At 37.3% G+C, this 11,739-nt stretch overlaps 1 protein-coding gene across 5 annotated transcripts; it reads left to right on the top strand.

The window, feature by feature from the left end:
- On the top strand, positions 1 to 11,431 carry LOC110799719 (transcriptional corepressor LEUNIG). Of its 5 annotated transcripts, none has more exons than XM_056831531.1 (17): positions 19 to 256; positions 455 to 532; positions 630 to 727; positions 853 to 897; positions 1,500 to 1,609; positions 1,691 to 1,932; positions 2,126 to 2,168; positions 2,251 to 2,323; positions 2,991 to 3,040; positions 3,717 to 3,914; positions 5,336 to 5,477; positions 6,104 to 6,213; positions 6,308 to 6,457; positions 6,855 to 7,010; positions 9,685 to 9,801; positions 9,930 to 10,130; positions 10,957 to 11,431. In XM_056831531.1, the coding sequence occupies exons 2-17, from the start codon at positions 495 to 497 to the stop codon at positions 11,101 to 11,103; spliced, it is 1,920 nt and encodes a 639-aa protein (XP_056687509.1). In that variant the 5' UTR covers positions 19 to 256; positions 455 to 494; the 3' UTR covers positions 11,104 to 11,431. The 5 variants fall into 5 exon arrangements, with proteins under 5 accessions (XP_056687512.1, XP_056687509.1, XP_056687510.1 ...); XM_056831532.1 differs by having other exon boundaries at positions 446 to 532; XM_056831533.1 differs by lacking the exon at positions 853 to 897 and having other exon boundaries at positions 1,494 to 1,609.
- The last annotated feature ends 308 nt before the right edge of the window (positions 11,432 to 11,739 follow it).

The raw sequence follows: 11,739 nt of genomic DNA, 5'->3' as shown, positions 1-11,739 counted from the left end.
ATAGAAACTTGTTGCTCCGTACATCAATAACTACTGCATTCAAAAGTATTAACACTTTGAAACTTCTATCCATGGATGCCTGTGCAGCAGCAGCTGCGCGCCTCTGCTAGCAATCTCAGCGTTGCAGCCTACCGCAGTAGCCTAGCAGTTCACCTCCTCCTTTCAATTTTCATTTTTTCTCTATAAAAAAATTTTGTAAAATCCAAAAACCCAATTTTCATTTGCATGGCACTGTCCCTTTCGTTTCTGTACTCAGGTACGATTTTCTCTCTCTTAATTCCAAGTGGGTATTGTCTAATGGGTGTTTTTTGTGCGAAGATTGTTGAAATTCATTGCATTGGTCCCCTTTTTTTCAGTACCCATTTGAGATTATGCTTTGTTCGTTTGTTTTCTTTTGTGCGGAATTGTTGAGATTCTTAAAATTACTGCGTTTTTTGTCTTTAAGCTGGTATAGATTGTGAATTTTGGTGTTTAGAGTAAGAACTTAGACGACGATGACGGGGTCTAACAACGGCTGGGATGCTGAAGAGATGTGAGTTTATAATTTTGTTGCATTTTGATTTGGGTTTGTGCCTTTGTGGGGTTTTGCTAATTTTGTGTTTGATTGGGAAAATTATGAAATGTTGTAGTTTTCAGAAGTATTTGTACGATTATATGGTGAAGAAGAACATGCACAGGACTGCTGAGGTGTTCGCGAAAGAGGCAAATGCTGATGTTTGTTCAGTTGGTATGTGGTCCTAAACATAACCCTCTTGGAGTCTTGGTGATTTTCACCTTTTTAATGTATCCTATTCATTTGAAGCCAATGGGTAAATATCTGCATTCTTGACTAATTGATTGATTGTGATATAGATAGCTATTCGGTGCTTGTTTTTGGCGCGGAGAGAGCCACAAAAGGTAGTGATGTAGACAAGATTTGATCATAGGTTTTGCGTATCAACCCCAAAAGTCTAGCCATATAAGCTAGTTGGCATCAGCACTGTTTGATGGTTGTTATTGACTGTGATTTTAGTTTTCATGAATTGTGTTGCTATGCCAGTGGAAAGCCAATGCTCTATAATGGTAGTTTGTTTGGAGCATAGTTGACATTTTCTTTGTTTTCCCGGCTCATAACTGCGTTAGAAACTTGAATTGTTCATACTCTTCATTCCAAAGGATCCTTGTCCCTTTCAGATTAAGGTGTGAGGCATTGATAACGTGAATTAGGCCTAAGCAGTGTGAATGGTTGAATTCACAGTGTAGGTGTGGTATGGGATAGTTCTTAGCTGAACTGGAGCTAGATAGTGAGAGCTTGTTTTCGCACAGAGCAGTTTCTCTCTTGATGTTATGCGTCCTTTTTTTGAACTCTGTTATATTTTGTTAATTATCATGCCTCATTGCCGTATCAATGATATATGGGCGTGTTTGTTATTGTCGTTCACACAACCTTTCTCTCGATGTATAAATCCTCTTTGTTTTCTCTATTAGTTGCTAAGTTGGCTTTACGTTTCAAGTTTCAGCAATAGATTCTCCTCAAGGTTTTTTAGCTGAATGGTGGTCAATCTTTCATGATGTGTATTCTTATATGCAACCTCAACATGTACAAGCTACTGAGACAGTATCAAACAAGGTGATCTGACAGTGATTTGGAGGTTGTCTTGTACTTTATTTTGTTTGTTATATTAACAGTTAAGTTGCTACAAAATTTCAGGGCAAACAAGTAACTGGAACCTCTTCACAAAGTCCGTGTTCAGAGACATCAAAGTTTGTGGTTAATCCACAAAGCTCTGTGCAGTTCCCAATTGGTAGTCATTGTGATAACATGTTAACACATGTGTCTCCGAAGACCTGTGAAGGGGTAAATCATAAGCGCGTCACCAGAAAATTTGATACAGATTCACAGACCAGTACTGAAACCCGGAGTAGCTCTAAGATAGCTGGAAGCAGTCCGAGGTTAGTTCTGGGGGTTGATTAGTTAATTTTACGACCACTTCTTGCTCTATATCCTCTGACTGTGATCCATAATCTGTTGTGTGAAATTGGTGGCTTGTGCTACATTGTTGCTCTTCATTTAGAAGATTACACATTATGATTTTCTATACTTGCTTGTACCATTTTCTTATTGTTCTTGTACTTTGTGTCACAGTAAACCTCAGCGAAATCCCCGTAAGCAGGTCCAACAGCGGCAAGTAGGTATATGATATAAGTAGTTGAGGAAACAAAAAAATATTCTAGGGTGCTAAACTTGCCTATAATTGTATATTCCCGCAGGATAAGAAACGTGCTGCTACCCATGGAACCACACCCATCATCTCATCAATACATGCAGAGCCAACATCAATAGGTTGATTGCTGATGTAGCTATTATGTTCCCATTTTCTTTGTTAACATATTATTGTCCTTGAACAGAGCTCTATTCCTGCTACAGGCTTTACTTTTTTTTTTCAGTTGTTAATTAAGTGTTCGAAAATTTTGAGAAGAGAGAATAAGCATTATTCCGTACATTTTTCCATCGTGGCGTTGCTTCTGAAATCTTAAATGTTATAGCATCGCTTGATGGCTGTTATTGCTCTAGACCGAGTTGATTACTAACTCTAGGTGCATTCTCATATCCATCGCTGACTACATAGATATAATGATGAGTTTGACTGCACCAATATGCTTGCTCATTTCTAAAGAAACTTTAAAAAGTTGTTCATTTTGGTCTCAGTCATACGATGGTAAGTAAAGCATACAAAGTATAAAAGAAAGTCCACACATTTTGGTCATAAATTTTTAACCTGTATAAACATTGTATTTGAGATGATAAGGATGCTGTTTATGATACTTAAGGTGAGTGAACTTTGAACTATGTATGTGTTCATTACCAAGATGGACTTATGAAATGTTAATGAGTTTTATTGATGAATACGTTTAGATATTTGATGGATGAGTCATGGTATGTAATATTTCTTTTATTTCTTTTTATGTTTTTTTCCTGTCAATGTAAGGATTTGTGATAACTCCTGCAGGATCGGAGAGTGCGCTCAACTCTGAACCACTGAATGGATGGCCGCTGATTGTGAGTGCCTAATTAGCTCTTTACTATTTGGAATACACATCTTATGTAACTAGATTAATCTGGTGTTGGCTCTGATAACCCTGAGCTCCTCAGCACCCCATTAACTGATCTTTTTGAGGTCATGACGTCATGTGATGTTTCTTAGTCTCCCTTGTATGTAGCTTAACTACTGCTGAATTAGGACAGGGGTAGCAAATTTCTGATTTTATATAGAAAACCAACAACACTTGCCTTCACTTGCTATATCCCCCATCTCACTACTAGAAATCATAGCAAACTTTGATATTTTTGCTTCTTCCGCTGGTTTGGACCAGGTAGAAGCAAGTTTTCTTACTGGCGCACTTCCAAACTAGTTCTTGTTGTTGCTGTCGACATGTTTTGATGTTTTCTATTATTGTGTGTATTCTCTATTATGTTCGCTTTAGATTTATTCAGGATTTCCTATTTTCTTTGTCATTTGATATCAAATTGAACTTTAATTTCCTTATCCTGGAAAAGGTTAGTCTTCAACATGGAATCTGTTTCCTATTAATTTTCTTAGGTCGGGAGAAGATTATCAGCTGTAGGCAGTAGTAAATTTTGTAAACCTAATTCAGAACACAAGAATGATCCCTCCCCCAGCATCCCCTCTTGAAGAATAATCTGTTTATCTAATTTATATTGGTATATGTCACAGGGCGCTAATCAGGTTTCTCCTCGTCTCGGGCATCAGGTGTTGAATTCATATCTGCAGTCTGCCAACAACCAGACACAGGTTGACATGCCCATATCTCAGTTTGTGGCAAGTACATCAGCAAAAACACTTCCATCTTTTCCGCTGACTTCTGACTTGGATATGCTTCTGAGAAACAGGATAGACAAGAAAAATGGCCTGGTGAGTCCTTGAGGAAATTTGATTTCTGGACGTGGAACGTCTGTTTTGGTTTATGTAGATTCATCTTCAAACTTAAGACTAGCTGACTGGCAAACCAAAGATCCTTATGAATACTAAATGTATTAGGTGAAGGATAAGGAACTTTGGTATTGTAGAAATTACAACATAAATTATGGAATCTGGGTGTAAATTTTACAAATTACATGCATCTTTCCTACCAAAATTCCTTTCTAATCCCTTGTGTTTGCTAAAACATTTAGGGGCCGTTTGGTTCGCACAGGGTAAACGGAATGAACTCAACAAAGGGAAAGAGGAGGAATGGAATCAATTCCCTTTGATATAAAATTTTGTTTGGGTAGCATTTGTTAATTTTCACATCTTCTTCATCTTCTCTCCCCTCTCCTCAGCCATGAGATCCACCATAACCTGCTCTCTCTTCTCCCTTCCAGTCACCCATAAACCACCTTCAACGCCTCCTCTCCACCCTCTCCATCGCAACAGCTACCAGCATTACCACCACAAATAGCAGCAATATTAACGAGCAGTCTGAGTTGTCTCTCTTCTCCCTGTGCCCCAACTCGCCCCTCCGCCCTCATTTCTCAATCAGTCCGAGTCGTCTCTTCCACCTCCCACTCTCTGTTTCTCTTGTTTTCTCACAATTTCATGGTCAAATTTGTTGTTTTAATGGTCAGTCCAGATCTGGAGTTTTCATGGTTGAATTTGACCATTTAAAACCATAATTAATGATGGAGGCGTGCTTTCAAGTGATTGTGGGGTAGTTTGGGTTGTTTTAGGTGGTTGTGGGGGCGGTTTCGAATGGTTGTGGGTGGTTGTGGAGGTCTTTCAGATGGTTTCGGGTGGTTGTGGGTGGTTTGCTGGTGGGCATAGCGGTGGGGTGGTTGTGGTGGTGGATAAGCGAGTTGTCGGAGGTCGTGTGTCACGCCGGTGATTGCTGGTGGGAGACTCCAGGGGTTAGAGGAGATAGAGGGGGTGGAGAAATGAAGGGGGGGAAGAGAATGGAAGAGTCTGGGGGGTCGGGAATCAGTGTAAAGGGATTTGGGGTGAACTCAAAAATGAAAGAGGGTAAAAGGAATGATGAAATAGGCCTAACAAGCAACAACAAAGGGAATGATATCAGCTCATTCTCTTTACCTTTGATGAATACCCCAACCAAACGTCCCCTTAATAAACAATGCTATGATGCACTTAAGTGAAGGGAAGACTTCAGTGTTATGACTTCAACTTTACTAGAATTGGTAGATTTTGATATTTCCAATTGTCTTAAGGTGTTGGGAACTTTTTCTTTAAATTTACAACAGAGGGTATTCAAACACAAGGATTTGCTGCATAAGATATCCAGATTTGTAATATTCAAAAATAAATTCTGTATCTAGGCTAACTCTCCTTGATTTATTGTGTAGAATGGCCGAGATGAAGAAGATAGGGGCTTAAATGAAAGTATTGAAATGTTCTTTTCACAATATGATGACCGTGCTGATTGCACTAATGGTCCATCCACTACCCAACAATCGTCTGTATCTTATGAAAAAAATGGACACACAGGTAAATGCTTTGGGTTCTACCTTTGAGAATTTCCAATATTTCAGAATCATGAGTTTTTATGCTATGAAAACCATATTTTCTGTCACATTATCCTTAAATGATCAAAACAATGGTCTAAAAATGTCTTATTTCTTACTGTTATTATGTTTTACAGTTTCAGCTACCCCCTTCCCCTTTCCTTTGTTTTATTCGATCTTGTTATTGTCACTTTTCTGATTGAGCTGACGCCTCACTAGTACTTGTTGATAGGAGCTGAAGCCTTACTAGATTTAAATCTGTACAAAGTTCGATATGTACACATGTGAATACATGCACACTTAAAGACATTGAAAATACTATTTCTTGTTGTGAATCAATCATTTAATTATTTTGCTAATTATACGTTACCACAAACAAAAGCATGGATTATGCCTGATTTATGCTGAAATTTGTAGGATGTAAAAGGGGTATCATGAATTTGAAAGGATTGGGGAGACTTACGAAGTTACGAGAATGAAGATTAATCCTTAGATGTTGATAATACTATTCTACATATACTTGAAAGATGTTGAAGTTCTTTTTCATAGGGTTCCAAACAATAGGATTTGCTCGCTGATTTATGTTTTTATCATGTGCATGCTGGTTAGGCTTTTCTTTAGTGGAAGTTGGAAGTCTTCATGCAAGTAAAGGAAAATTATTCTCTTGCAATTTTTCTCCTAATGGAAAGTTGCTTGCTTGTGCTGGATATGACAAGAAGGTGAGATGCTATGTATGTTCTTTAATAGTGTTAGAAAATCTGTTTTAACGATTTTGGATTCCTTGATTGCTTGTACCAACAATTTTCTTTGCAGGCTTTGATCTGGAATATGGATACTTTAGGATACATCAGTTCTTTGGAAACCCATGCTCATTTAATCACTGATATTCGGTTTCATCCAAGCTCAGAGTTTTTTGCTACTTCTTCTTTTGACAAAACGGTGCAAATATGGGATACAACTGGAGTAAGTGCTTATTACCGATAGCAAGTCAACAACTATGTTCTACTTATGTGCTTGTGATGCATTTCAGCTTCACCGATTTGGTTTTGCCCTGTAGTTAAGTAAAACCTAATTATTGTGTGCTATTTTGTTGGTCTATTCATTATTTATCAGCTTTTAGTTGATATCATGTCTTGATTCAGCTCAAATGTTATCTTGTTTACTGATTGACTTTTGCATGACATGACTGTACCAGATGCTCACAGATAAGTGCTTGAGTAGCGAAGGGTAGATATATTACAATAGCTTTCTTATTTACATTATGGTCTTATATTGTGGGATCCAATTCACATTCGAATGATTTATTGCTAATCCATGGAGCTGAAATTGGATTGCTTATCTTTTAATTTTTGCATTGTAGCCAAGCAAGTCATTATTTGCATTATCTGGGCATAGTGATCATGTGATGTCACTGGATTTTCACCCAAGAAGGACGGACCTTTTGTGCTCAAGTGACAGCAATGATGAGATTCGGTTATGGGATATCAAGGCATATGCTTGTTTGCGTGTCTCCAAGGTAAACTTTCTGTTGTCTATTGAAGATCAACAGTATGGAAGATAACTAACTCCATTATCTCGATCCTTGTCATTCTGATTTTTGAGTGCATATATCCTGGCCTCCTGGAAAACTGGAGGTTTCAAAATCAAATTTGCTTTTGTTTAATTTCTGTTTCAGCATCTGTCTTTGCTGCTCCATGCCTCCATTACTACTAATACCCCCCTGGAATGTTTTTCACTGTGGGTTTCTGAAGCAGCCTTTTCTGGTACTCCGATTGGCAAGGGCCAAATTTTGGTATATCTTACCGTCCTCTGCATTGAATGTTTCGACATGCTGCCCGCCACCTTTTTTAAACGAGTATTAGAGAATAGTAATATTTATTTTATACCTATGTTGTATTCATCTTTCCTCTACACTCACACATATATGTCTATTCCTACGAACAAATATAAATTGACTGCAATCTGATCAGTTAGGCACATATTTACAAATTTTTATCTCGTGGTGATTTAAAATCTTTATAGTGCCATTAGTCGGTTATGGGTATCTTGAGGAATAAGTAGGGAAGTTATTCAGAGGATATAGAGGAAAAAGAGAATCAAATCCTCCATATAGTAAATTAAGGAGATTAGAAAGAGAGAAATCATGTTGAATATTGTCGAGAGTTTACTTGAGTATTATTTTGTGTTTTGGGAGAGAACAAACCTCTTGATTGCTTGTGTTTAAATTTTATTTTCTGTAACCCTAGTTTGTCAGTTCATCTTCTTTATTTTCTTCCTTCTTTTAATTTTGTCCAATCTATGTCAGTTTATAGCCAGTTGGTATCCATTTGTACAAAGTAACATAAATGATGATTACGACGATTAAGATACAAATAGATCGATTAAGATCACAAGCTTTCAGATGGGATAAAGTTTATGACAACAGAGCGATTTCCTTCAATATTGCATAAAGATCCAATAATTCCTTAAATACGTTACTTTCTAAGTTATTTCCCACCATACCGTCCACGTAAGCAAGGGAGAAAGAGAAGTAATTTTTTTTTCCGGTTCAGCATCGAACCGCCATATGAGATAGCGGTTTCGCTTTAAAGCAAACCGCCATCTCAGATGGCGGTTCAATGTTATAAACCGCTATCTCAGATAGCGGTTTGCGTTAAAACAAAACCGCTATCTCAGATGGCTGTTTGCTTAGTTGTAAATTATTTTTAACATGAATTACAGTTTAAATAGAAATATAACTTAGAAGTAACCTCTTGTGACATCAATTGCGTCTGTAGCTCAGTGGATAGCGTGTTGTTTCTAAGTAGAAGGTCGTGGGTTCGACCCCTACCTAAAGCGCTTATTTATTTTTTACCATTTCTTAATATTAATTATAAATATTACCAAATTTAAATTATCAACATTAGTGTCTGTAGCTCAGTGGATAGAGCGTGTTGTTTCTAAGCAGAAGGTCATGGGTTCGACCCCTACCTGACGCGCTTTTTTTTTTTTTTAAACCAATTATAAACCGCTATCTCATATAAACCGCTATCTCAGATAGCGGTTTACTTAAGTCAACCGCTACCTGAGATAGCGGTTTAGTGCCGCTTCATTAAAAAAAAAAGACCGGTTTTAATGCTGACGTGGACGGTATGGTGGGAATTAAGTTAAAAAGTGGCGCATTTTGGGAATTTGACGTTCTTTAAACAATATTGAAGGAAATCGCTCTATGACAACAGGGAGAATCATTGGGATTTTCATCATAAATTTAACTGTAGAAATTTTAAGTTGATTTAGGAAAGTACTCCTTTTGTAACTAGTGGTTGAGAGTTTTCTTGTATATCAGGTTTTGAGATTTCTTAGATCTAATCGAACTAGGAATTGTTGGAAATTATGGATTTGGAATATTGTTATGTGAGAGGTATGTATGTCTCAAATACTACCCAAACCTTGGTTAGGGTGAAATGTTGAGAAAATATATATCTGAGCTTGAATTGAGGGTTCCTCAAACTTATATAATTTACGAAGTTGGGTTTATCGGAAGGGATATATTTAGTAAGTAGCAAGCCCGAGTGGTACAATCTTCTATTACTAAATGTTATAATATTTTAGCGAATACCATCATAAATCATTTATGTCGAGTGGTACAATCTCGTATAATTAAATGTTAATAGTATCTTAGTGAGTACTATCATAACTCATCTTTGTCAGAAGATTATTGCGTAGCCACTGCAGTTGAAGGGTAAGACTGTTGTTCTTTCTTGTCCATTCTGATGGAGCCAAGATTCATTTGTTCTTTTGGCTTTGGGATATAATGGACTAAAACAAAATGGCTGTCAAAACCTCTTTGCTTCCTTTCCATGAAATATAAGATGGTCGTCCCGTTATCGCTTATGGTCAATTGGAAGCAGCATCTCTGCAATTGCAGGTCTCTGCAATTGCAGGGGTAAGATTGCGCACGTCCAATCTCCCCTTAGTCCCTTACCATACTTGTTACGGGAGCCTCTCTGAAGGCAATGGGATAACGATAATGAATATACGGTTGTTCTTTCTGCAATTTGAATAAGCTCTTCAATCCATGTTTTAGCAATATGCATATCTAGTATTTGGTATTATGGTTGGTTTAGGATGTCTGATTGTCATTGTCACAATGCAGGTACCAACTCCATTGGCATAGATGCTTAACTTCTTTTCTCTATGGCATTGTGTAGGGAGCGATAAGACAAGTAAGATTCCAACCTCACTTGGGAAGACTTTTGGCTACAGCTTCAGGAAATGTTGTCAACATATTCAATGTTGAGACTGGTGCTTTCGAGTTTGACTTGAAGGTATAACTTATATTTCCAATGTTACGTTGATGCTTCCCATGGTTCTCCTTCCCTGGCTTGCTTCTTAACATAAGGTCATCCTTGATACCTATGGAAATGATGTTTCGACTTTGTTTTTCTCAATCAAGGGACATCAATGTGAAGTGCGCTCTATTTGCTGGGATGTGACTGGAAATTACATAGCCTCTGTTAGTGAAGAAAGTGTGCGGCTGTGGTCAATATTGTGTGGTGGGAGATGCATATATGAATTGCATTCAAAGGGCCACCACTTCCAGTCATGCACCTTTCACCCCGAAGATCCGTGGTTGTTGATCATTGGAAGTTACCAGGTATTGCTACAATTGCTATTGAATATTCACTGAGGCAGGTTAGAGTTTTTGTGGTGACAGTTTAAAGAATGATTTTTGATGGAACAAAATATACATGTGGCTATTAAATATTTTCTATCGGATTCTTGATGGAACTTCAAATGGCAGCACCCAATTCAGTTGCAAAATTCTTGGATTTCAAATGTCTATTCACAGTCTCACACATTCATGTAACTATATCTAAGCATAGGAACAAAGTCCGAAGAGATAAGTCATATTGCCACTTTGATTAATACCTCAGCTGCAAAATGGAATAAGGTTACTCTGGTGAATCATTCTTGCATGTGTTTCGAACTATCTATTTCTTTGGATATGCAAGAGACTAGCTTAATAATTTAGAGTTGAATTGTTTTCTGCATTGGGATGTCATGTAACCAAATAACAATCTTCCATTACATACTGGCGCAGTAAAGTCCAAGACCAACAGGTTCTTTTCCTTGACCTAATTTGGCAAGCTGTGTAGAAAGGGCCGAGGTACCAATTGGATAATGCGAAAGATAAATTCTTACATATTACAATCTTAATACTTGGTCAAGAATTTGTAATTGTTGGTTGAGACATGAAATTAGAGTGACAGAGTTCCTCATGTTAACTAGGGTAACTTTTGTAACATTTCCATGCTTTTGGTAAAAAAATAGTGTCAAGGGCCCATGCACAGGTCTTCAGGTTGAGGATCCGACTTGGGTATTTAATGTGAAGTGGAGACTGAGTAATATAGCTCGTAGACTATTCCGTTATAAATAAGTAATAAGCTTCTATAAATCTGATAGTTGGTTTTTGGTTGCAGTACCTTGGGTTGTGGAATCCTACACAAAGCAGCAAAATCGACACAATTCAGGCACACAACGGCCTCATTTCTTCATTGACAAGCTCACCTTCAACAGGGTTGATAGCTTCAGCCAGTCATGACCAGATTGTGAAATTATGGAGATAAGGAGCAAAAGAAATCACTTTGGAGTTTCTGTTTTTTGGGTGGTCAACTGTACATAATAAGGGCTCGTCGCGTGGCGATTACTTAAAAGTACAAGATATTAGTTAGTTTATGCTGAAGCATGCTAGAGTTACTAACAGGGGGGAGTTTTAAGTTGTGCTTTTGGTGACTATCTCACAACTTGGCGCTAAAAGGAAGGATATATTCCGTACAAAATCTTTTTGAATAGAATTTGGGACTCAACTGAAAGTAAGATAACCAATTTGTATGGGATCTACAAAGAACATACATATGTTGCATATATAAATGTAACTTTTTGTGGTTTTGATCACTGGTATTTATTTCCTTTATGCTTTATTTTTTCATCTCCTGTTATGATGTTAGATTTGAGTGGTAATCCCAAAGATATAATTGTCCATCCATGTGAACAATAATATATTTGTTCATTAAGTGGTCGAGTTTTTTTTTAATTTTTTTTAATTTTTAACAATAGCTAAAGGAAAACAAAAACCTAGACCAAATTACAGGAAAACGAGTTAAGTTGTGCTTGAAGTACAGTACTACAGTTTGAGATTGAATTTTGTTAAGATCCGACCCATGAAACACACGTAAGAATTCCACATCGATAAAAGAAGAGAG

Source organism: Spinacia oleracea, chromosome 6 (genome assembly GCF_020520425.1).
Source record: "Spinacia oleracea cultivar Varoflay chromosome 6, BTI_SOV_V1, whole genome shotgun sequence".
Classification (NCBI taxonomy): domain Eukaryota; kingdom Viridiplantae; phylum Streptophyta; class Magnoliopsida; order Caryophyllales; family Amaranthaceae; genus Spinacia; species Spinacia oleracea.
Note: the sequence above shows the minus strand (reverse complement) of the source record. Positions and strands in the feature narration are given on the sequence as shown.

What these genes read in the sequence shown, in the direction of transcription:
- LOC110799719 (XM_056831531.1), top strand. Translation starts at nt 495, where the DNA reads ATGACGGGGTCTAACAACGGCTGGGATGCTGAAGAGAT. An exon ending in TGCAGAGCCAACATCAATAG is followed by an intron (nt 2,324 to 2,990) that starts GTTGATTGCTGA and finishes TAACTCCTGCAG; the next exon opens with GATCGGAGAGTGCGCTCAAC. An exon ending in TGATCATTGGAAGTTACCAG is followed by an intron (nt 10,131 to 10,956) that starts GTATTGCTACAA and finishes TTTTGGTTGCAG; the next exon opens with TACCTTGGGTTGTGGAATCC.